Below are 26,347 nucleotides of genomic sequence, written 5' to 3'. Positions count from 1 at the left end.
TGAGCACGGAAGGGTGCGGTTGGAAGGTGTTCATCTCTTATATGATCTGTAAGTGATAGTTGGCTCTGATCATGGTTGTTGGACAGTTAATCGAGGTGTTACAGGGTGGGGCATCTCAGGCCCAGATGGCCATTATGTGAGGAAAAGTCTCCTCATAGTCATTTCCTCTGGGATCTGAGGGTGAATGGAAGGTGGAGGACCGTATTCATGGAAGAGGATTGAACAGGTCAGGGGCATAGAGGATTGGGAACACTTTGAAGAGAAAAGCTTGGGGCCTTGGGATAGGATCAGAGAGCCGGCTGCAGGACTAGGGGTCGGGGGCCAGGGAGCCATGGGTGAGAAGCCTTGGCGCTTGTCCTGTGTGCTGTTCAGGATCCAATAGAAACACACTGAGGATTCCTCCCTCCTCGTTGTCTTGTCTACGGTGTGTTCCTTTGATATACACTTTATGGACATTGCAGACAGTAGAGTTGTATAAGAAGAATTAATGAAAAGAAGAAGAGGAGATATTGCAAGAGATTCATAAGTCAACTGGGATGGATTCTGACCACGGATCCTTCCATCTCAATTGCCCATTTATTGGGATTAAAGACTTGCACTACCATGTTCAGCTTTTTCTCTAAATTTTATTTCTGTAGGATGGGATCTATCTTTGTAGTTCCGGCTGCCCTGTCTTGGGCTGGCCTCGAACTTACAATCTTCAGATGTTTGAAATCCTCGGCTTCCCCAAATCCCCATTTTCTCCAATATAAGGCCTTTATGTGTGGGTGGTGGTGATGAGTGTTTCTTGTAGACTAAGCGTTGGGTCTTTTTGATATGAACATACAGTTACCATGTTCGTTATCTTTCTGGATAGAACTATGAGTTTACCTTAGACTGAGATAAACTGATAAACAGAATTGCTTATGTTTTGTTTAAAAAGAATGTATGGGAGATACGACCAAAATTCAGATGCCTCAAAATTACAGGCGAACAAATTTTGCTCATCGTTTTCTGGAAGGAGGGGAGGAATCACATATTGAAGTGTGGCCAGGTTATGTCTTTTTTAAACTGAGAAATGGCAGATTGTTAACTTTGGTTCTGAAGGAGGTTTTTTTTTTTTTTAATAAGTTAAAGAAGTTTTTGAAACAAGTTGTGAGGGAAAGGGACATGATAAATAGGATACATGGAGAAAATGTTCCTGGGAAGTATATATATATATATGTGTGTGTGTGTGTGTGTGTGTGTGTGTGTGTATGGGTATATGTGTGTATGTATGTGTGTGTGTGTATGTGTATATTTGTGAATATACACACACACACATATATATGCATCACCATATTGAATATGTATACAGAACTCTCTGATAAAGACAAATGATTAAAAATACTATATGTTAAAAAACAAAAGAAATGATCTTTCATTGAGCTAAGATAATTATTTGATTTTTTGTCATTTTAATTATTTAAATGATACCTTTTATTCAGATAACTAAGTTGTTTTTTTTCCTTTTAATTTTTATTTTTTTTTAAACTAAGAGGACTATTAAGTTCTTAAGAGAAGAATGGCGCTTAAGAAAATGATGGTGATACCAAAGGAAGGTTACTTATTACTTTTGGACTGTGATGATGAAGAAGATGACATAACTGTTTCAGAGGAGTCTCTTACTAAAGGTATAGCTTATCCAGTGTTGGGCATTAATTGTGTCCTGCATTTCATTAGACCTTTACCTAGTCTCCTAAAATGGAAGAAATCTTTGTTAAGAGTTTTCATAGACTTCATTTCTAATTTTACCTATATTTATCTATTCTTATACATGAGTTTTAGCAGCACATATACCTACTCTTGAAACTATAGTCACAATATGTTGAGAAACAATAACTTGCTATGATTTTGCCCCAGGAAAAAAACCTGAACATAGTTCCTATAATATGTTTGCCATACATGAATTTATTTCATAATACCTGCAAATAAATTATTTCATTTCTTTTTCTATTATATACTTACTTTATTTACATTTCACATGTTATCCCCTTTTCTACTTTCCCTTCCAAAAATCCTCTGTCCTCTCCCCTCTCCCCCTGCTCCCCAACACACCCACTCCCAATTCCTAGCCCAGGCATTTCCCAATACTGGGGCATAGGACCTTTATAGGAACAAGTGGCTCTCCTCCCATTGATGACCAACTAGTCCATCCTCTTCTACATATGCAGCTGGGTCCATATGCCCCACTATTTCTTTTCTTTGATTGGTGGTTTAGTCCCAGAGAATTGTGGGGTTACTTGTTAGTTTATGTTTTTTTTTTTTCCTCCTAAGTTCCTGCAAACTCCTTAAGCTCCTTGGGTACTTTCTCTAGCTCCATATTTGGGGACCCTGTTCTCAGTCCAATGGATGTCAGTGAACATCCACTTCTTTATTTGTCAGGCACTGGCAGTTCCTCTCAGGAGACAACTATATCAGTCTCCTGTCCCCAAGCTCTTGGTGCATCTTCAATAATATCTGGGTTTGGTGGCTGTTTATGGGATGGATCCCGAAGTGAGGCAGTGTATGGATTCGTTCAGTCTAAGCTCCAAACTTTGTCTCTGTAACTCCTCCCATGAGTATTTTGTTCCCCATTCTAAGAAGGAACAACATAATCACACTTTGGTCTTTCTTCTTGAGTTTCATGGGTTTTGCAAATTTTACCTTGGTCATTCTGGGATTCAGGGATAATATCCATTTATCAATGATTGCATATTATGTGTGTTCTTTTGTGATTGGGTTATCTCACTTAGGAAGATATCATCCAGATCCATCCATTTGTCTAAGAATTTCATTAAATCATTGCTTTTAATAGCTGTGTAGTAATTCAGTATAGAAAAAGTACCATATTTTCTATATTGATTCTTCTAAAGAGAGTCACCTGATTTCTTTTCAGATTCTTGTTATTATACATAAGGCTGCTATAAACATAGTGAAGAATGTGTCCTTATTACAAGTTGGAACATCTTCTGGGTATATGCCCAGGAGGACTAATGCTGGATCTTCTAGTAGAGTTATGACCAATTTTCTGAGGAACCACCAGACTGATTTCCAAACTGGTTGTAACAGCTTGCAAATCCACCAGCAATGGAGTGTTCATATTTCAACACATTCTCGCCAGCATCTGCTGTTATCTGAATTTTACATCTTAGCCATTCTGACAGGTGTGAGGTGGAATCTCTGGGTTATTTTGACTTAAATTTCCCTGATGATTAAGGATGTTGAATATTTTTTAGGTGCTTCTAAATTATTCGGTATTCCTTAGTTGGGAATTATTTGTTTAGCTCTGTCCCAATTTTTAAAAATAGAGAAAATTGATTTTCTGGAGTCCAGATTTTTTATCTCTTTATATGTATTAGATATTAGACCCCTATCTTATTTAGGATTGGTAAAGATTTTTTTTCCCAATCTGTTGGATGCAGTTTTGTCCTATTGATAGTGTCCTTGACCTTACAGAAGCTTAGCAATTTTATGAGGTTCCATTTTTCCATGTTTAATCTTGCAGCACAAGCCATTGCTGCTCTTTTTTTTCTTTTCATCAAGAATTTTCCCCCTTTTCCTATGTTCCATGTTCTTCCCCACTTTCTTCTCTATAAGTTTCAGTGTCTCTGGTTTTATGTACAATTCCTTGATCCACTTAGACTTGAGCATTGTACAAGGGATGAGAATAGATCAATATGCCTTCTTCTACATGCTAACTGCCGATTGAGCCAGCACCACTGTTTGAAAATGCTGTCTTTGTTCCACTGGATTGTTTTAGCTCCTTTGTCAAAGATCAAGTGTCCATATGTGTGTGGGTTTATTTCTCTGTCTTCAGTTCTATTTCATTTATCTACTTGTCTATCACTCTACCTGTACCATGCCATTTTTATCACAATTGATCTGTAGTACAGCTTGAGTTCACGCATGGTTAATCCACAAAAGGTTCTTTTATTGTTGGGGATAGTTTTTCCTATCTTAGGGTTGTTTTTTGTCTTGTTTTGTTTTTGTTTTTGTTTGTTTGTTTTTTTTTTGTTTGTTTGTTTAATTTCAGGTGAATTTGCAAATTTCCCTTTCTAACTTAGTGAAGAATTAAGTTGGTATTTTCATGGGGATTGCATTGAATCTATAGATTACTTTTGGTAGGACAGCCATTTTTTACTCGATTAATCCTTCCAATCCATGTGCATGTGATATCTTTCCATCTTCTGAGATCTTTTTTGATTTCTTTCTTCAGAGATTTGAAGTTTTTACCATATGTATTTTTCTCTTCATAAGTTAGATTCACACCAAGGTATTTTATATTATTTGTGACTATTGTGAAGGGTGTTTTTTTGTTTGTTTGTTTGTTTGTTTTTTGTTTAGTTTGTTTTTCATCCTGCTTTTCCTTTGTGTAGAAAAAGGCCATTGACTTGTTTGAGTTAATTTTATATTCAACTACAGCACTGAAGTTGTGTATCAGGTTTAGGATTTCTCTGGCAAATTTTTGGGTCACTGATACATGCTATCATATCATCTGGAAATAGTGATATTTTGACTTCTTCCTTTCCAATTTTTATTCATTTGTTCTCCTTTTGTTGTCTAATTACTCTGGATAGGTCTTCAACTACTATATTGAATAGGTAGGGAGAAAGTGGGCAGACTTGTCTAGTCCCTGATATAGTGGGATTGTTTCAAGTTTCTCACCATTTAGTTTAATGCTGGCTACTGGTTTGCTGTCCATTGTTTTTTTTTTTTTTTTTTTTTTTTTAATGTTTAGATATGGGCCTTGCATTCCTGATCTTTCTTGGATTTTCATTATAAATGGGTATGCATTTTGTCAAATACTTTCTCAGCATCTAATGAGTTGAGCATGTTGTTTTTGTCTTTGAGTTTATTTCTATAGTGGATTAATTTGATGGATTTCCATATATTAAACCATCCTAGGGATGAAGCCTACTTGACCATGATGGATGATCGTTTTGATGTATTCTTTGATTTGGTTTGCAAGGATTTTATTGAGTATTTTTGCTTTGATATTCATATGGGAAAATGGTCTGAAGTTTCCTAACTTCATTGGGTCTTTGTATCATTTGAATATAATTGTAATCTCGCTTCATATAATAAACTCAATAGTATTCCTTCTCTTTTGATTTTGCATAATAGTTTGAAGAATATTGGTATTAGTTCTCCATGTGTAAGACCCCCGAAACTGGACCTCCACTGAAGCCCATTCAAGTCCCGGAATGAGGTGGCCAGCACCCCAATGACTCAAGAGTAAACTATACCTGATGCAAACAGAAAGAGGTTTTATTATCAGCTAGCTGAGGACAAACTCCTTCCACTGTGCAGGGCAGGGGAGTTTGACCCTGAGCTGTGACAGAAGGGGGCTTTTAACAGCTGGCTGAGGAATTGGGATGAAAGTTCAGAGGAGTTGGGAACAGATGGGAGGAGTTGGGAGAAGAGTTGGGAGGAGTTGGAAAGAGTTGGGAGGAATGTTGTTCTCTGCCCGGATGTCTTTCGTAAAGTTACAATTATCACATCTCTGGCTGTAAGGCTCAGAAACAAAAAGGCTTTTTGCAGGCTATAAATAACAAAGAGCTTCTTTCTGACTGCATTTGTAAAGATCAGGGACAACAAGCTTGGGGAATATCCAGGGGCTTTACCTTCCAGGGAGAACCACTCTAAGTTGGAGTCTCACATTCCCCACTACTTCTTCTACATAGTTCTAGTCTTAAAACTAGGAAAAATAACCGCTAGCCCAGCTGCCAAACAAAGACAACATGAGGTCACAGCTCTAGGATTTGTAACCTTGAGAGCCTCAAAATGCACTTGAATGAGACAAAAGTTTCTCTTGCCATGGTACAAGGGAGGGAGGAGGTTCCTGTTCACTGCCTGGTGAATGTGAGCAGCAATGGGCCAGTGAGCCATGGTGGGCTGGGTGCAGGAGCCTAGCACATGCTGGAGTAGCAGTTGTGGGGCTTGTGAAAAGCAGCAGGTAGGTGTTTTTTGTTTGTTTGTTTGTTTTTTGGTTTGTTTGTTTATTTTTTGTTTTGTTGTTTTTGTTTTATTTTTCAGCAATTCCAAGGCATTTTTCTGACCAGTTTTAGGGTCTTTAAGCAAGCTAGCAGGGGTTCAGAAAAAGGAACATCAGGGTCAAACATTCCCCTTGCTTCTGTTAAGGAAGGTGGTCCCCAACTGAGGAGTTGGAAGGGTGTAAGTTTAAATTTTCCTGTGGTGTTCCATACTCACAATAAGGTGAAGTGAAGGAGAGCTTCATAATCTTTTCTGCATGTCTTTAAAGCCGATTTAGTCAAGGTTTCTTTTAATTCTCTATTCATCTGCTCTACCTGTTCTGATGTCGGGGGTCTATAGGGACAATGTAACTTCCAATCAATCCCCAATTTTCTGGCTAACCCTTGGCTTACCTGGGCAAAGAAGGAGGGACACTTGATTGATGAAAGTACCTTAGGGATGCCAAATGATGGGGATATTTCCTTTAATATCTTCTTTGCCACAACATTGTCAGTCTCCTTAGTGGGGAAGGCTTCGAACAAGCCTAAAAAGGTGTCTATAAAAAGTAATAGATATTTATTACTGTACTTGGCGAAATTAACTTCAGTAAAATCTACTTTTCAGAATGTACCAGGCCGTCACCTCTTAACCCCCCTCTGGGGAGCATTATTCTGGTGGCTAACATTGGTGAGGGCACAGGCTTGGCATTCATTAACAAACTCCTGGGCAACATCTGGCAATCTAGTAACATAGTAGTTTGAGCTCTTAACAATTTCTTTAGCTTCTTAGTTTCCAAGTGGGGGAGCCTGTGTAGATTGGCTACATATTGTATCCCTTCTCTGGTGGGCAGGATCCAGTGACCATCTTGGGTCTTAGCCACTCTTTGGGTAGTATATACACATATCTCAGGTATTTTTTTCTGTTCTTGATCTTCTAGACTGTAGTCCAAGCCTGCGTCTTTGAGTTTATAATGGTTTTTAAGTTCTTTTTTTTTTTTTTTTTTTTTTTTTTTTTTTTTTTTTTTTTTCCTTAGGACCGCATGTTTGGCAGCAAGGTCAGCCATCTGATTTCCCTTCACTATGGCATCATGAACTTTTTGGAGATGGGTGCAATGTATGATGGCCAGTTAGTTTTTTTTCGAAAGTGTTTGGCTTCTAATAGGTTCAAGATTTCTTTTTTATTTTTAATATCTTTCCCATCAGATGTGAGTAACTCCTGTTTTCTATAGATCGCCCCATGTATGTGAGCAGTGGTGAAAGCATACTTGCTGTCTGTGTAGATATTGATGTTTTTCTCTTTGGCCAGCTGCAAGGCTTGGGTGAGTGTGATTATCTCTTCTCTCTGGGCTGTCATGCCTTTAGGCAAGCTGCTGTCCCCAATGGTTTTTTTTCCATTGACCACTGCTGCCCCTGCTTTTCTTTTACCTTCAACCAAAAAGTGGATACCATCTGTGTACCAGTTAGGGCAGCCTGGCCATGGCTGTTCACTGAGGTCTTTCTTAATTTCAGTTTTTTTCTGCCAGGATGTCTATACCTTGGTGTACTTGTAGGAAGTCGTTGGCTTCCAGCAGCAAGGTGGCAGTATTCAGGATAGGAGGGGATGCAAACTATACTCTTTCAGTCAGTAAAAGGATCTGTTAATGGGTCATGTGAGCAGTAGTCATCCAGCAATCAGGCAGCTGTCTAATGATGCTTTCTAAGGCATGGGGATATAGGGACTACTACTATAGTTCATTGACCTAGAGTCAGTTTGTCAGCCTCTTTGAGAAATACTGACACAGCAGCAGCGATAACTTTTAAGCAAGATGGTCATCCACTAGACACTGGGTCTAATTTTTTTTTTTTTTTTTTTAACAATTGGGCCACAGGTAGTTTCTATTTCCCCAGATTTTGGGTCAGGACCCATCTCACTATTTCGGCTGTTTGGTCTACATAGAGAATGAAAGGCTAGGTCAGGTCTTGCAGGAATAGAGCTGATGCAATAAGCAAGATTTTTTAATCTCTTTAAACGCTTCCGGTGTTTGGGGGTCCATGAGAAAGTCACAGTCTCTTTAGTAAGGGGGTATGGTAAAGAGTGCCAGGGTGGCAAAGCCTGGCTTTTTAACTGGTAGCAACAGAGTATTCCAGGAAGACTGACAAGGGACCAAAACACCAAGTTCTAAGAGACTATGAATATGAGGTCTGATGCCCTCTTGGGCCTCTTTGCTCATGGGGTATTGTTGTATCAGTTTCCAGTGTCACAAGGATGGGGTGCACCCTCTTTGCCTCTCTTATATCCCAAGTCTCTGCCCAGCATTTAAGATATCTCCCTTACCTGGTCCCTTCTAATACTTTTCTTGACAGGGATTGAGGCTCATGTAATCTATATTCTTCTTCTAATTTTAAAGTTCAAATTATAGAGATAGAGGCTTGCCAAGGGATTGAAGTTCCTTCAAAAGAAAAGCTTATTTGGACTTTTTAATTTGCTACTATTTCTCTTCTCAACAATGTGGTGGGGCATTCAGTAATGATGAGGAAGGAATCAGTTACTTGGCTTACTCCTAGATTAATTTTCTTATCAGTGGTCCAAGAGTATGTTTTCTGTCTTTTTTTGTGTGTGTGTGTGTTTTCGAGACAGGGTTTCTCTGTGTTGCCTTGGCTGTCCTGGAACTCACTCTGTAGACTTGGCTGGCCTGGAACTCAGAAATCCGCCTGCCTCTGCCTCCCCAGTGCTGGGATTAAAGGCGTGTGCTACCACGCAAGGTGAGAATGGTTTCTGAACAGTAGCCCCAATTACTTCGTTTTTCTGGTTACTCAATTTCTCCAGTGACTTTGTCAGGACTGAAAAAACTGCTCTGATACCAAGAAGGGAAGCAGTAGGGGTCTCTTCCACAGTTAGGTTTACACTAGTCTCAGGGAATGGGTCTGTGCCCCATATCCCCTAGTCATCATCCTCTGGAGTAAGGACTTAGTTGTTCTGATATCAGTCTCTTTCATGGCACAGTCTCTTGCCCAGTGTCCCTTTTCTTTATAGTACCCACATTGGTCCTTATGTAGAGGTGGTCATAAAGGTCCTATGGAGTTCTGAGGTCTTTTTGGCCCTGTGTTGCCCAGGTACCCTGTCTGCCTTCTCCCTCCAACTTTTTTATAAACTTCCTTATCACTTGCAAATGTATCCAAAATCCTATTTAAAATTTTTGCCTGCCTTCCATCTCATCTACTTTCTCTTGCCTCAGCTGCTCTCTATTCTCTTTCTCCTATTTCTTTTTAGTCTCTCTCTTATGGTACACTCTCTGCCTCCTTAACCAGATCTTGCAAAGATAGTGTTTACAGACTCTCTAGACACTGTAACATTCTCCTAATGGCAGAAGCAGACTGCCCAATGAAAGCCATGGCCAGAGCGGCCTGCTGGCTCTCTGACACAGGGAGTGTAATGCCTGTATGCTTCTAAGAGGCACTCTAGAAACTCTACTGGTAGCTCCTTTTCCTCTTGTAGGATCCCTTTTACCTTGGCCACATTGCTGGGTTGTCTGTCAGATCCTCTCATTCCTGGTAATGTATCCCTGCACCAAACTGTCAACTGCTCACTACCTTCAGGCCTGTTAGGGTACCAGTCAGTATGTGTCAGGGGGAAGCATGCATCTATTTCATTTGGAAATTGTGTCAGCCATCCATTTGCCCCCAGCACATTCATTCTTACCACCAGCAGAATCCTTTTCTTCTCCTGTGTGATAAAAATAACCCTTAAAAGCTGTTGACAGTCATCCCAAGTGGTCTGATGAGAGAACATGAGAGATTCCAATAGATTAGTAAGGGTAGAGGGGTTTTCAGAGAAGGCGGCGTGATTTGCATTCCAATTATAGAGATCAGAGAAGGAAAAAGACCAGTAATGAAGAGGCTGCAGTTCCCGGGTCTGCTGGAGTAGGCCATAAGTACCTAAAGCCAGCAAGGTTGTTGAGTCTGGTCTCTCTGGGCTCCATGCTCATTTGTCTTGTGTTCCAGCAGCTGGTACCTCCCCCGTGTCTCCAGTGGTACCCTGGTGAGGTATCTGGGAGAGACCGGTTTGTGATATGAGGGTGTGGTGTTACAATATTCTGGAGGTTCTTCTATCTCTGGATAGATCTTGGGAGGAGCCAAGGGTTGCAGTTCACCCCCCCAACATATTTATCTTAGGTTTTTTTTTTTTTTTTTTTTTTTTTTTGAGTGGTGGAAAGCTAGGACTCGGGAGTCCAGCTTGTTCTTCTGAACCCAAGGCTTCAACCAGGATGGGGTCAGGGGAGGCTTCCTGCGCAGAAATTTCCGAGATGTCAATGTAGGGTGCTTGTTCTGGTTGAAAACCTAGTCTCTTCTGTGCAACAACATCTTTAACTGCAGAAATCACAATCAGTTCAATAGTGCCCTTTCCTTGAGAAGAAAGTTCTCCTAAATCTCTTTCTGACATCTACAAAAAGAATGTGAATCCTAATAGTAATTTCAGTTCAATTCTCAAGAGTCAGTCCAAGAGGAGTGCTAATAGTTTGTCCCATCATCAGAGTCACATACAGGGAGAAAAACTGTATATATATATATATATATATATATATATATATATATATATATATATATATATATATATATATATATATATATATATATATATATACAGACAGCTGCCACATGCTCACTTGGCACCCAGTAACAGAAACAGACAGCCAAGTGAGCACACTCTCATTTGGCACCTCGATTGGAGATCTCCATGCATCCCTGGAGCTCCCTCAGACCTTCTGGGACGTCTCCCAGTGCAGCAAGCGGTTACGACTAACATGTCTGTCAGTATCCCTGCCCTCCATCCAGAACAGGGAGGTCGTTGCTCTAAGGAGTGCAGACAACTGCAAACCATAATGCTGAATTCAAACACAGCCGACAGACAAAGATATAGCAAAGACAGGATCCTACCTCCAAGTGGGGTCTCTGAGAACTGGGGTAGGCCTCCTGGTGTATGAGAACGCACATGTAAGACTCCCGAAGTTGGGCTTCCACTCATGTGCCGGAATGAGCTGGACTGCAAACTCGAGAGATAATCACACCTGATGCAAACTACAAGACGTTTTATTATCAGCTAGCTGAGGATGAAGTCCTTCTACTGTACAGGGTGGGGATTTCAACCCCTAGTGGTGACAGTGGGGGCTTTTAACAGCTAGCTGAGGAATTGGGAAGAGTTGGGAGGATAGCTAGGAGGAGGTGGGTAGAGTTGGGAGGAGTTGGGAGGAGTTGGGAGGAACTGGGTGCAGTTGGGAGGAGATGGGAAGAGTTGGGAGGAATGTTCTTCTCTGCCCAGATGTCTTTGATAAAATTACAATTATCACATCTCTGGCTGTAAGGCTCAGAAACAAAAAAGGCTTTTTGCAGGCTATAGTGAACAAAGAGCTTCTTTCTAGCTGTATGTTTAGAGATTAGAGAAAACAAGATTGGGGAAAGTCCAGGGGCTTTACCTTCCAGGGAGAAACGCTCTAAGTCGGGGTCTCACACATGAAGATCTGATAGAAATCTGATGGGTTCATCAGATCCTGGGCTTTTTTTGGTTGGGAGACTATTAATGACTGCTTCTATTTCTTTAGGCATTATGGGAGTAATTACAGGATTTATCTGATACTGATTTCAATTTCATACCTATTATCTGTCTAGATAAGTGTGCATTTTTTCCTTTTTCCTTATTTTCATTTTTTTTGAATATATGCTTGTTTAATAAGATCTGATCTAGATTTCCTAAGTTTCTGTTGTGAGGGCTCCCTTTTCAATTCTGGTTTTGTGAATTTGGTTACTGTCCCTTTGCCCTGTAGTTAGTCTGGCTAATATTTTATCTATCTTCTTGATTTTCTCAAAGAATCAGCTCCTAATTTGTTTGATTTTGTGTGTGTGTGTGTGTGTGTGTGTGTGTGTGTGTGTGTAGAATTCCTTTGTTTCCATTTGGTTGATTTCAACCCTGAGATTGATTATTTCCTGCCTTCTACTCCTCTTGAGTGAATTTACTTCCTTTTGTTCTTGAATGTTTAGGTGTGCTGTCAACCTACTCCTGTATCCTCTGTCCAATTTTTATTTGGAGGCATTCATAGCTATGAGTTTCCTTCTTAGAACTGCTTTCATTGTGTCCCATAATTTTTGGTATGTTGCAGATTCATTTTCATTAAACTCTAAAAAGTCTTAAATTTATTTCTATTTCCTCCTTGCCCAAGTTATCACTCACTATATTGTTGTTCACCTACTATGTTTATGTGTGTTTTCAATTATTTATAACATTATTGAAAATCAACCTTAGTCCTTGGTGATCAGGTAGGATGCATGGGATTATTACAACATTTTTATATCTGTTAAGGCATGTTTTGGGACTGATTATATGGAGAAGGCATCATGAGGTGATGAGAAGAATGGGCATCATTTTGTTTTAGGGTAAAATGTTCTATAGATATCAACTAATCTATTTGTTTCATAACTTCTGTTAGGTTCGCTGAGTCCCTTTTTAATTTTTGATTCCAGTATCTGTCTATTAATGAGAGAGGGGAGTTCCGCAATTATTGTCTTGGGTACAATGTGTGATTTGAGCTCTACTAAAGTTTCTTATAGGAATGTGAATGCCATTGCATTTGGTGTATAAATGTTCAGAATTGGGAGTTCATCTTGGTAAATTTTAACTTTGATGAATATGAAGTGTCCCTCCTTGTATTTTTTCATAACTTTGGGTTGAAAGTCAAATTTATTTGATATTAGAATTGCTACTCAAGCTTGTTTCTTTGGACCATTCATTAGCTTGGAAAATTGTTTTCCAGCCTTTTACTCTGAAGTAATATCTGTCTTTGTCCCTGAGGTTTGTTTCTGGTATGATGGGTCTTGCTTACACATCCAGTCTGTTAGTCTATGTCTTTTTATTGGTGAATTGAATCCCCTCATATTAAGAGATACTAAGGAAAAGTCTTTGTTGCTTCCTGATATTTTGGTGGAATTTTTTCATGTAGCTATCTTCTTTTTGTTTGCTTCAAGATAAATGTCTTGCTTTTTTGAGAGTGTAATTTCCCTCCTTATATTGGAGATTTCCCTTTATTATCCCTTGGAGGGTTTGGTTTGTTCAAAAATATTGTGTAAATATTGTTTTTTCATGGAATACCTTCTTTTCTCAACCTATGGTAAGATATTTTTGCTGTGTATTATAGCCTTGGCTGGCATTTCTGTATGATATATGCCCAGGACCTTATGGCTTTCATAGTCTCTGAGGTTAAGTTAGGTATAGTTCTGATAAGTCTTCCGTTATAAGTTTCTTGAATTTTCCCATATTGCTTTTAATATTCTTTTTTTCTGTTCTTTTTCCTTTTTTTTTTTTTTTACATTTGATGTTTGGATTATTATATGATGGCAGGAATTTCTCTTCTGGTCTAAACTATTTGGAGTTTTGTATGCTTCTTGTATATTCACGGGAAACACTTTTTTTAGGTTAGGGAAATTTTCTTCTATAATTTTGATGAATATACTCACTGTCCCTGTAGTTTGGAAAAATTACTTTTGATCGATACCTATTATCCTTAAGTTTCGTCATCTCTTTGTGTCCTGGATTTCATCGATGTAATTATTTCCTTTCTAAAATCTATTTCAAAAACTCACATGGGCAGTTTCTTGAGAGAAATTCAAATCGTTAGTACTTTATTAACTATTACTTATATAGCATCCATTCAAATGTTTCTATTTTCTCTTGTCCATACAGTAAAGAAGAGCCCAACATTTGACAAAGATGAGAATATATCGACTCACGTAAAAAACGATGGAGATATGGGGTAAAATTTTCAATAGAGTATTTCAATAGAGTTCAATAGAGTACTTCATAAGTAGTGTTTGTGATCCCTTCACTGGAGAAGTAGATTCAGGAAGATGAACAATTCAAAGTCAGACACTGCTATATGTTGTGTTCAAGCCCAGATTGAGGTCCTTGAGACATTGTGATCACAAACCCATAGCAACTCATACAATAGGACCACCTGCATGAGATCTTCCCAGATATACACAAAAAGAAAAGGAAAAACATCAAAAGAATAAGAGGGGGGCCATCTGGGAAGAAGAAGGGTCTCAGCAAGAGTCGGAGAGGTATGAATAAACTACTGTGGGGTGTAAATGTATGAATTGTAAAAAGTAAATCATACAAGTTCACTTTGGTAGTCCACCATGTATTTTATATGTATATGTCATTTGTTCCGAACCAAACATATATTTATTATAAATAATTAAAAGAAGGTTCTGTTTAAAGTTTTCTGTGGGGAAGAAAAATGTCCTACCAGTTCACGATATTTCTTACATTAATTTTATATTCCTTTCTTAACAGAGGTGAACTAGACAGTATGTTGGATAAATCTGGAGGTATGTGTTTTTGGAGGTTTTTGCCTGGTTTTTGAGAGGTCAGAAGAGGGAATCAGATCTCTATAACCCCTATACCATAGGGGATAATTTTAGATTTCACAGTAATTGTAGTTCTCTTTAAAACCCATATGAGATGACTTCTCAACCAACATTCAGAATGAATGATTAGCTGAAGATGTCGCTCAGTGGTAAAATACCATGTAAAAGTTATGAGTTTCATCTTCAGTGGGCAAAACAAAAAAAGAAAAAAAAAACAAAAACAAAAACAAAACAAAACCCAACCAACCCACCAAATTACCAAAAAAACTACCAAACAAACAAAACTCTGAAATAAGCCTCTCAAATGAAATGTTAGTTTGTGCAGTTTTCCAAATCAACTTCAGATTGTAAAGTGAGCAAGAAACCTAATTTGTTGTTGTAAGGAAACGAGCAAAACCAGCATTAAGCATTTTAGGAGCCTAAACTTAGGCATGATTAGAGAGAGAGAGGAAAAAAAAAAAAAGAAGAGAGTGGCTACAAGCTGTTTTAGTAAAGTGCTTGCCTCGAAAGTATATGGAGTGAAGGTGGGGACATAGAATCCACTTAAAAAATGCAGGCTGCAACCCAGTGTTGAGTAGGTGGAGACACATTGCTGGCTAGCAAGGCTAGTGGCATTTGTGAGCTGCAGATTCTGAGAGACTATGTCTCAAGTTTTAAGTTTGGTCAGCTAGTGATGTCACATGCCTTAATTCCAGCAATTGGGAGGCAGAGGCAGGGAGATTTCTGAGTTTGAGGCCAGCTTGGTATAAAGGGTGAGTTCCAGGACAACCAAGGCTATACAGAGAAACCCTGTCTTGAATAAAAAAATAAAATAAAAGTAAGTTGGAATATGATTAGAATGCAGTAGATGTCTATTTGTGGCTTTCTTGTGTACACTCATATTGAAATATATACACATCATTTTTTTGCCGAAACTCTTTTTAAGATTTACACAATCCAGTAAAATTATGGTGTATTTTTTCTCTTTCTTGAAATAGATAATATTAAGAAAGTGTCATAATTTTATGATCTCTCCTGTATAGTAAAAATGAACATCTATCGAGAGACATGATCCAGCACACCTTAAAACATGCAAAGGACAGGGATGGAAAGATGGCTTAGAAATTAAGAGCACTTGTTGTTCTTGGACAGAACCAAGTTTTAGTTCCTAGAACCCACGTAGTGGCTCACAACCATTTTTAATTCTATATCCAGGGGTTTTGGAATTCTCTTCTAGTTTCTATGAACAACATACATGCAGGTTGTATAAATACAAACACACAAAAACACATTACATAAAAAATAAAACAATTTAAATTACAATCAAGAGGCCCTTAATCTGAAAAAAAAAAGTAGGAGAGTTTTTTTAGGGGTTCATTTATTTTAACTTTCAAGTTATTATTGCAAACTTGGAAAATGGAAAGCCTCTGGGTATTAGTAGCAGCTAAAATACTACCTCCCTTTTGCTGCTTGGATGACAGATGAGTGATAGAGCCTAACTCGCCCTTAGTACACATGTGAAAACACGGCCAATCAGCAAGGGTCTTTGCTGAGATTGCTTTCCTGCTATCCAAACCCTGTTACCCAGTATGCTTTGTGGTGGTCACGAAGCCCAGTTCTTGAGGAAGAAAAGTGCGTGAGGAAGCATGGTAGGGAGAAGTCTCAGTGGAGGTAGTCAATTGTCTGTTGAAAGATGGTTAATCCTGTTTGAGCTGGAGGTCTGTGTTGGGATGAAGGTGGAAGGGTGGACGTGTTACTTCAGGAGTAAGGAGAGTAGGTGACTCTCGCTGGACTCAGGAAGGTACTGCTTCCAAGTTCACAATTGACTTTCCCATCGGCATCTGCTGAGAAAAACAGAGAACTTCACTAAGGGCAGGAGTTTGCACAGAATAGCTCCTAGCAGAAAGCAGGAATGCCAGGGTATTGCAGACCATGAAAGTCTTCTTGGGGCCTGGAGATGTGAGGTGTGAGTAAACTGGATGTCAGGTACTGGCACCAACAGACTAAAACCTTCTTTTTGCTGGTGCTGCCCAACAGGAATTCATTATAAATAAACTAAAGACCAGTCTTCATTTTCTTCTACCTGTTGTTAAAATGCCAGATATTATATATTATTATATATTATATATTATTATATGTCTATATATAGTCTCCAAACTGCCTCAAAATACAGAGGCTGCTGTCAGCCTCAGAAGTACTGGGACTTCAGACATAATTTAGGCCAGGCAGTCTTTATTTATATGTTGTTTTGGTTTAGGGAAGTAAGCTGTAACTCTATATCTCAGGATTGTCTGAATCCTCAATTGCAGCTTGGACTGGCCTTGAACCTAAAGTCCTCATCCTTACAAATGTACCTTGACCTGAGGAAACATGAATATTTTATTTTTTTATATTTATTTTTTTATCCTTTTTATTTTCATTGTTGAAGTTTGAAACCAGTACTTCTTGCTGTAGCAGTAAAATATTTGTCCAACCAGAAAGAACTTTATATTTTAGATCTGCTTTAGGTTTTTATTGTGATGAAAAAGATTGAGTAGCTTGGTTGTGATAAAAGCAACCATGATTTCATTTGGAGACTGAGATGCAGAGACATTTACTCTAATTTATCAAAAACTTAGCAGGAATGGTACCAAAATTTATATCATCCTGAGATTACATATAAACCTACTTGAAGTCACAGTTAAAGCCATCATTGTGTGTGTGTGTGTGTCTGTGTTTATTTACATTTCAAATATTAGCCTTTTCCTGATTTCACTCCAGAAAGTTTCTATTCCATTCTATTCCTGTGCTTCTATGAGCATGTTCTCCCAACCACCTACTCCCACATTTCTACTGTGGCAGTTGCCTGCACTGGGGCATACAGCCTTCACAGGATCACAGGACCAAGGACCTCTTCTCTCACCGATGTCTGACAATACCATCCTCTAATATATATGTAGCTGGAATCATGGGTCCCCCTCTTTGTTTGGTGGCTTAGTCCCTGGGTGCTCTGGGGGGTTACTTGTTTCATATTGATGTTCTTCCTGTAAGGTTGCAAACCCCTTCAGCTCCTTCAGTTCTTCCTCATTCCCTCCACTGGGGACCCCATGATCAGGCTGTGACCATCACCCTCTGTTCTTGCCAAGCTCTGGCACTGCCTCTTAGAAGACAGTCATATTCAGCTCCTGTCAGCAAGCACATGGTATCGACAATAGTGAATGTGTCTGCTGTCTGTGTATGGGATGGATCCATATGTTGGGCAGACCCTGGATGATTTGTTTTCTTTCATATTGATATTCTTCCTATAAGGTTGCAAACCCCTTCAGCTCCTTCAGTCCTTCCTCTAACTCCTCCACTGGGAACCCCATGATCAGTCTGATTGCTGGCTGTGAGATTCAGTCTCTGTTCCTACCAAGCTCTGGCAGAACCTCTCAGGAGACAGCCTTATTAGGCTACTGTCAGCAAGTACTTGTTGGTATCTACAATGGTGACTGGGTCTGGTGTCTGTAGTGGGTCTGTATATGAGATGGTTCCACAGGTTGTGCAGATTCTGTGTGGTCATTCCTTCAGTCTGTGCCCTGAACTTTGTCTCAATATTTCCTCCCAGTAGTATTTTATTCCCCATTCTAAGGCCCGAAACACCCTCACTTTTGTCTTCCTTCTACTTGAGCTTCATGTGGACTGTGAATTACATTTTGGGTATTCTGAGCTTTTAGGCTAATACCCAATTATCAGTGAGTGCATACCATGTTTTTTAATTTGGGGTTTTGTTACCTCATATAAGATGATATAATTTAGATCCATCCATTTTCCTGTGAATTTCATAAAGCCATTGTCTCTGTACCATTACCATACACTTTTTTTTTTAATCACTATTTTTGTATAATACAGATTGATGTCACGGATGATTCCCCCTGAAGTTCTTTTATTTTTGAGAACTGTTTTTCGATATTCTGGGGTTTTGATATTCCGAATGATTTTGCATATTGCTGTTTCTATCGCTATGAAGAATTGAATTTGAATTTTGATGGAGAGTGCATGGAATCTGTAGATTGCTTTTGGCAAGAAATCCATTTTTACTAAATTAATCGGGTCACCAATCTATGATGCATGGGAGATCTTTCCATCTTCTGAGATTTGTAATTTCTTTCTTCAGAGAATTGAAGTTCTTGTCATGGAGATCTTTCACTTGCTTGGTTTGAGTCACACCAAGGTATTATAATTTGTGACTTTTGAAGGGTGTTGTTTCCATAATTTCTTTTCAGCCTGTTTATCCTTTGAGTAGAGGAAAGCTACTGATTTGTTTCAGTTAATTGTATATCTAGCCACTTTGATGAAGTTGTTTTTAAGTTTTACAGGTTCTCTGGTGGAATTTTTGGGGTCACTTAAATATACTATTTTATCATCTGCTAATAGTGATATTTTGACTTCTTCCTTTCCAATTTTTTATTCCTTTGACCTCTCTTGTTGTCTATTTGCTCTGGGTAGAACTTCTAGTACTATAGTGAACAAGTAGGGAGAGACTGAGAATCCTTGTCTAGTCCTGTCTTGTCTTATTTTAGTAGGATTGCATCAAGTTTCTCTCCATTTAATTTGATCCCAGAAGTTAGAGTCACGCCAAGGTATTTTTTATTATTTGTGACTATTGAGAAGGGTGTTGTTACCTAATTCCTTTCTCAGCCTGTTTATTCTTTGTGTAGAGAAAGGCCATTGACTTGTTTGAGTTAATTTTATATCCAGCTACTTCACCGAAGCTGTTTATCATGTTTAGGAGTTGTCTGGTATAATTTTTAGGGTCACTTATATATACAATCATATCCTCTTCAAAAATAGATATTTTGACTTCTTCCTTGCCAATTTGTGTCCCCTTGATTTCCTTTTGTTGTCGAACTGCTCTGGCTAAGATGTCAAGTACAATATTGAATAGGAGGGAAGAAAGTGGGCAGCCTTGTCTAGTCTCTGATTTTAGTGGGTTTGCTTCCAGTTTTTCACCATTTATTTTGACGTTGGTTACTGGTTTTCTGTAGATTGCTTTTATCATGTTTCGGTTTGGGCCTTGAATTCCTAATCTTTCCAAGACTATTAACATGAATCGGTGTTGGATTTTTTTCAATGCTTTCTCCCCATCTAAGCAGATGATCATGTGGTTTTTGTTTTGAGTTTGATTATATAATGGATTACATTGATGGATTCACATATATTAAACCATCCCTGCGTCCCTGAAATTAAACCTACTTGGTCATGATGGATGTTTATTTTAATGTGTTCTTGGAATCAGTTAGCAAGAATTTTATTGAATATTTTTGCATTGATATTCATAAGAGAAATTGGTCCTAAGTAATCCATCTTTGTTAGATCTTTCTGTGGTTTAGGTATCAAAGTAATTGTGGCTTCACAGATTGAGTTGGGTAGAGTACATTCTGCTTCTATTTTGTGGAATTGTTAGTGAAGAACTGGAATTAGATCGTCTTTAAAGGTTTGATAGAACTCTCCACAAAACCCATCTGGTCCTGGGCTATTTTTGGTTGGGAGGCTAATAATGACTGCTTCTATTCCTTTAGGGGATATGGGATTGTTTAGATCATTAACTTGATTCTGGTTTAACTTTGGTACCTGCTATCTGTCTAGAAATTTGTCCATTTTGTCCATGTTTTCCAGAGTATAACCTTTTGTAGAAGGATCTGATGGAGTTTTGGATTTCTTAAGGATCTGTTGTTATGTCTCCCTTTTCATTTCTGATTTTGTTAATTAGGATGCTGTCCATGTCCGCTCTAGTGAGTCTGGCTAAGTGTTTATCTATCTTGTTGATTTTCTCAAAGAACCAGATCCTCATTTGATTGATTCTTTGAATATTTCTTGTTTCCACTTGGTTGATTTCACCCCTGAGTTCAATTATTTCCTGCCTTCTACTCCTCTTGGGTGAATTTGCTTCCTTTTGTCCTGGAACTTTTAGGTGTGTTGTAAACTACTAGTGTGTGCCCTCTCTAGTTTCTTTTTGAGGCACTCAGAGCTATGAGTTTCCCTCTTAGATATGCTTTCATTGTGTCCCAGAAGTTTGGGTATGCTGTGGCTTCATTTTCATTAAACTCTAAAAAGTCTTGTATTTCTTTCTCTATTCCTTCCTTGACCAAGGTATCATTGAGAAGAATGTTGTTCAGTTTCCACATGAATGTTGGCTTTCCATTATTAATGTTGTTATTTAAGATCATCCATAGTCCATGGTGGTCTGATAGAATGCAATGGAGCATTTGCAATATTTTTGTATCTGTTGAATACTGTTTTGTGACAAATTATATGGTCAGTTTTGGAGAAGATACCATGAGGTGCTGAGAAGAAGGTATATCCTTCTGTTTTAGGATACAATCTTCTGTTAAGTTTATTTGTTTCATAGCTTCTGTAAGTTTCATTGTGTCCCTGTTTAGTTTCTGTTTCCACAATCTGTCTATTGATGAAAGTGTGTTGAAGTCTCACACTATGCAATGTGTGCTTTGAGCTTTACTAAAGTTTATTTAATGAATTTGACTGCCCTTGTATTTGAGCATAGATATTCAGAATTGAGAGTTCCTCTAGGAGAATTTTACCTTTGATGAGTATGAGGTGTCCCACCTTGTCATTTATGATAACTTTGGGTTGGAAGTTGATTTTATTCAATATTAGAATGGTTTCTCCAACTTGTTTCTTCAGACCATTTGCTTGGAAAATTGTTTTCCAGACTTTCACTCTGAGGTAGTGTTTGTCTTTTTCCCTGAGATGGGTTTCCTCTAAACAGCAAAATATTGTGTCCTGTTTTTATAGCCATTCTGTTAGTCTATGTCTCTTTATTGGGGAACTGGGTCCAGTGATATTAAGAGACATTAAGGAAAAGTAATTGTTGCTTCCTATTATTTTTGTTGTTAGAGTTGGCATTCTGTTCTTGTGTCTGCCTTCTTTTTGGTTAGTTGAAGAATTACTTTGTTGCTTTTTCTAGGGCGTGGTTTCTGTTCTTGTATTGTATTGTTTTGTTTTGTTTTGTTTTGTTTGTTAGTTTTGTTTTTTTCTGTTATTATCCTTTGAAGGGCTGGACTGGTGGAAAGATAATGTGTGAATTTAGTTTTGTCATGGAATACTTTGGTTTTCCATCGATGGTAATTGAGTGTTTGGCTGGTTATAGTATCCTAGGCTGGCATTTGTGTTCTCTTAGTGTCTGTATAACATCTGTCCAGGATCGTCTGGCTTTCATAGTCTCTGGTGAAAAGTCTGGTGTTTTTCTGATAGGCCTGCCTTTATATGTTACTTGACCTTTTTCCCTTACTGCTTTTAATATTCTCTCTTTATTTTTTGTTTTGATTATTATGTGTCAAGAGGAATTTCTTTTCTGGTCCAGTCTATTTGTAGTTCTGTAGGCTTCTTGTATGTTCATGGGCATGTCTTTCTTTAGGTTTGGTAAGTTTTCTTCTATAATTTTGTTGAAGATATTTGCTGGCCCTTTAAGTTGAAAATCTTCATTCTCATCTACTCCTATTATCCATAGTTTTTGTCTTCTCATTGTGTCCTGGATTTCCTGGATGTTTTGAGTTAGGATCTTTTTGCATTTTGTATTTTCTTTGATTGTTGTGCCAATGTTCTCTATGGAAACTTCTGCACCTGAGATTCTCTCTTCCATCTCTTGTATTATGTTGCTGATGCTCAAGTCTATGGTTCCAGATTTCTTTCCTAGTGTTTCTATCTTCAGCGTTGCCTCATTTTGGGTTTTTTTTTTTTTAATTGTGTCCTCTTCTCTTTTAAAGTCTTGGATGATGTTATTTATTCCATCACCTGTTTGGTCGTGTTTTCTGGCAATTTTTTAAGGGATTTTTTTTTTTTTTTTTTTGGTCTTCAACCTGTTTAGCAGTGTTCTTCTATATATCTTTAAGTGAGTTATTAAAGTCCTTCTTGATGTCCTCTACCATCATCATGAGATATGTTTTTAAATCCCGGTCTATCTTTTTGGGTTTGTTGGGGTGCCCAGGATTGGGTGGGGTGGGAGTACTGCGTGCTGATGATGGTGAGTGGTCTTGGTTTCTGTTAAAAAATTCTTATGTTTGACTTTTTCCATCTGGTAATCTCTGGAGTGAGTTGTTATAGCTGTCTCTGGTTAGAGCTTGTTCCTCAGGTTATTATGTTAGGCTCTATCAGAAAACCTGGGTGTCTAGCTCTCTCCTGAGTTTTAGTCGTCAAAGTACTCTCTGCAGGCAAGCTCTCCTCTTGCAGGGAAGGTGCCCAGATATGTGGTGTTCAAATCTGCCTCCTAGCAGAAGTTGTGTTCCACTCACCAGAGGGCCTAAGATCCCATGGAAATTTCTCTGGGGACCTTGGGGGTGTCCGTAGACTATGAGCCCATGTTGCCCCAGTGCTAGTGCCAACTGGAAGGGATTTGTGACTCTGGTCAGGCCGGGTTTTCTGCTTCCCTCCTTAATGCTGTCTCAGGTCCTTCAAGATTGGATTGGAGCAGAAGTTGTGTTCAATTCACCAGAGGTTCTAAGATTCTGTGGAGAGTCCTGTGGGGACCTTGGTGGTGTCTGCAGATTCCATGCCTAAGTGCCCAGGTGCTGGCCTCAAGTTGCCTCTTGAATCCTGAAATCCTGGTGTGAAAAATCTCCTGAGATCCCGCTGTGTCAGAGCTCCTGGGAGTTAAGCTTTCTCTGTATGTTGCAAGGTTTGGTGGGGTGCCAGATCCCGAGGTTTTCTCTGGACAGAGATGCAAGCCACAAGGAACCCGTGACTCTGCTTGGGAGGTTGTTTTTGTTGCCCTGGATCTTGTGGTGGTCCTAGTTACACAGGGTGCTGCAAAAGATGCTGAGTCCTCAGCTGTAATCTTCTGTCAGAACTCCAGTGTTCCTGGGTGTGTTTTCACATCTCTTGAGAGTCAAGCTTCCTTTGTGATCATGTGATCTTGGGCACTTCAGAGTACCTTGGAGTGGGACTCCCTCTGGATGTCTTAAGAGTGGTTTCTGAGCCAGGACCTCAGGTCTGCCCTATGTACAGGTTCAGTCAGGAAGAAATCCAGGCCACTGGCCAGGCAGGATTTCCTCTGTCCCTAGATCTTTTGGGACTCAGTTACTCCTGATGTGGGGGCCTTTCCTATGATCCTGCAAGTGGTAGAGCACCTGGAAGTTGAGTTTCCTCTGGCTCTTGTGGGATTAGGTGCAGAGTCCAATCCCAAGGTCTACTCATGACACAGACTCTTGCAAATATTTTTGATTTAGCATCGTGGAATATTTTTTTCCTGTGATACAGAAAGTGAAAATGGTTCTTTGGTGTGACATTAATGAAACTTAATTTTTATGTTTTGTATGTTTTTGTCTGTGGTACATATATACACATGTGGAGGGCAGAGGAGGATGTTGGGTGATGCTCTATTACTTTTCATCTTATTTCCTTAAGACAGGTCTTTCACCAAACATGCAGGTAGACAAGCATCCAGCAAGACCTAGCAATTCTCACTCTGTCAACCACAGTGCTGTTCTTGTAGAAACAACCATCCATGGTTGGTTTTGTAGATGGGTACTAGATTCTAATTTGTGAACTTCCTCTTTTCACAGTAGGCCCTCAAGTATTGAGGCATCTTCATAACTTCTTTGAAGGGATTTTAAGAGGAAAAAAATTGATGTAAACACTTTTACAGTTCCATGTACTTAAACCTAAGTGATATGTATACAAAATTATGTACATGAAACATATTTTCATTGACCCAGTTTTAATTTTATATTTAGTCAGTTCCTTTTCTAGGACGCCTCTGTGCTTCTTTCTTTATATGGCACAGTGGAAAACTGAATTCTTTAAAGTAACCCTTATTACTTTTTTTTACAGTTTATTTTATAGGTATGGTTGTTTTGCTTTCAAGTGTGTACGTGTACAACATGTGTGTCTGGTACCTGTGGAGTCTTGATGAAACCTTTGAATCTCCTGCATCTGAAGTTATATGCTGTGAGCCACCTTGTGGGTGCAGGGAAACCAAAAACTGAATATTTTAAATAATGAGTCTAACAGTTCCACAGTCAAATTTGTTCTTTCAGTTGCATCATCTTTTGTAGATTTAGAAAAGAATTAGCCAGTATTAAAACTGTTTCCCTATGAAGAATTAAAGCCCACATTTGATCCTTTGTTTCGTGCACTTGTTCTTTGGAAACTGTTCTTGAAGCTTAAAATTATTTTACTTACAGAAATTAAAATTCAGATAAGATTAGATATTTCTTGTCTAAAATACATGGAGTGTTTTGTGTTTTTTTTTGTTGTTGTTTTTTCTGTGTTGTGGAACATTTCTGTAGACTTTACTGGTTGAACATCCTTCATCTGAACATTCAAAACCCTAAAGTATTCTAAAGTATGAAGCATGTTGGTGATATCTTTCATTTAATTTTAAGTTTTCTTGGCATTATTGAATGGATTTTATCTATTATCTATATCTATTTTTATGAATACATGGAATCACCTAAAGTTTCTTCAAAATGACCCTTAATTTTTAATATAGGTGACATTTATAAGAAGCTTCACATAAAGAAAAAATGGATGAAAATGTATATGAAAGATTCTTTCAATGGCAGCAACCAGAAATTAGAAAGGCTTTGCAAAAAGAAAAATCGAAAGAGGTAGAGTTGTTAGATTTGTAGGACCACATGTGTATCATTTGAAAAATTATATATGGCTGAAGTTTAAAAAATATATCATGTCTGATCCTTTAGTAAAAATATGTGGCTTTGATTTTGTCTAAAGAGTTAACCCTATAACTTAATGCCTTCAAGGAAACTAAATCAAATTCTTAGAAATCTGTGAAACTTTTATTTTCTTCTTTAAGTAACTGTTAATGAGATTTTAAATTTAATTTACATTCATTGTGGAAATACAGAAGTCCTGCACATAGTCTTAGAAATGTAATTTATGGAGTATTATGCTTAACAATATGGAAAAACAACAACTACAGTTACATATGTGGGCATTTTCTATATTTTAATTGACTTATGTTTTACACTAAGTCTTAACTGAGGCAATATATGAAAAATAAATTAGACCTTATATTTGGTAGGAAATAATGAATATTGTGAAATATAATTATTTCTCATAGATATATTATTTATATTTATATTCATTTTTATTTATCATTATATTCATAGTTATATTTATAGTTATATTCGTATTCATATTCATATTTTTACATTTATATTTATTTTTATTTATATATATTTATATTTATATATACACACAAACTAATTGAATTTTGAAAAGCTAAAATATAAAAGAATACTTCTCTCATAATATGTTATGGGAAAAAATCTATAATGATTTCCCATTAGATAATTTTATACTGCTATTTTTCTCTTTATAATATGAAATGATCAATTTAACTTGTTTTGAGTGTTCTTTTTCATATTGGTATGAAATGTGACTGCTTTCACTACTGTGCTTTACAGGAAGAACATCAATAAAAAATTATGTGATCAGTATATAACTACATTTCAGAAGTCTGATATGGATGTATAGAAATTCAATGAAGAAAAAGAAAATCAACGGTTGGTACCATAACTAACTTTGTATTTAACCTAGTATAACTAAGTATCAAGTAGGAATGGAGAAACATGCCTTGATTTGGGCACATGAAACTAAATTAAGTTTCAATATCTATCTATCCTTGGCTCTGTTGTAGTCCTACTGAGATGTAAACCACTGATCACATACTATATCAATGAAAAACACTAGGCGTTTTATGGTAGACCAGATCATAAATTTTCAAGAGGCAGACATTTGCAGAAAGATGAAGAGAGGATTACCAGTGTCTACAAAATGAAGCACAATACACCAGAGCTGAAAGGAGAGAGAAAGCTTATTTACTGTTGTCATCTGGACTCTGTTGTTAATATTAGAAAACCAACTCAAATTGGCAAATACGTTCTTACAATCTTAAACTTAGTACAAATTTAGTAACAACAGTGGATGTAAACAACCTTTCTCAACAGTACTGGCAGAATATTCCTTTGGAAGACTATCACCAAAACATTTTATATCATCTC

At 37.9% G+C, this 26,347-nt stretch overlaps 1 protein-coding gene across 1 annotated transcript; it reads left to right on the top strand.

The window, feature by feature from the left end:
* LOC147000013 (synaptonemal complex protein 3-like) lies at positions 1–24,935 on the top strand. Its single transcript, XM_085834366.1, has 5 exons — positions 1–48; positions 1,518–1,652; positions 13,681–13,750; positions 14,293–14,327; positions 24,814–24,935. The coding sequence occupies exons 2-5, from the start codon at positions 1,544–1,546 to the stop codon at positions 24,933–24,935; spliced, it is 336 nt and encodes a 111-aa protein (XP_085690492.1). The 5' UTR covers positions 1–48; positions 1,518–1,543.
* The last annotated feature ends 1,412 nt before the right edge of the window (positions 24,936–26,347 follow it).

Source organism: Mus caroli, unplaced genomic scaffold (genome assembly GCF_978045245.1).
Source record: "Mus caroli unplaced genomic scaffold, Mus_caroli_1 scaffold_22, whole genome shotgun sequence".
NCBI lineage: Eukaryota > Metazoa > Chordata > Mammalia > Rodentia > Muridae > Mus > Mus caroli.
Note: the sequence above shows the minus strand (reverse complement) of the source record. Positions and strands in the feature narration are given on the sequence as shown.

What these genes read in the sequence shown, in the direction of transcription:
- LOC147000013 (XM_085834366.1), top strand. Translation starts at nt 1,544, where the DNA reads ATGGCGCTTAAGAAAATGATGGTGATACCAAAGGAAGGTTACTTATTA. An exon ending in AAAAACGATGGAGATATGGG is followed by an intron (nt 13,751 to 14,292) that starts GTAAAATTTTCA and finishes CTTTCTTAACAG; the next exon opens with AGGTGAACTAGACAGTATGT. An exon ending in TATGTTGGATAAATCTGGAG is followed by an intron (nt 14,328 to 24,813) that starts GTATGTGTTTTT and finishes TTTTTAATATAG; the next exon opens with GTGACATTTATAAGAAGCTT.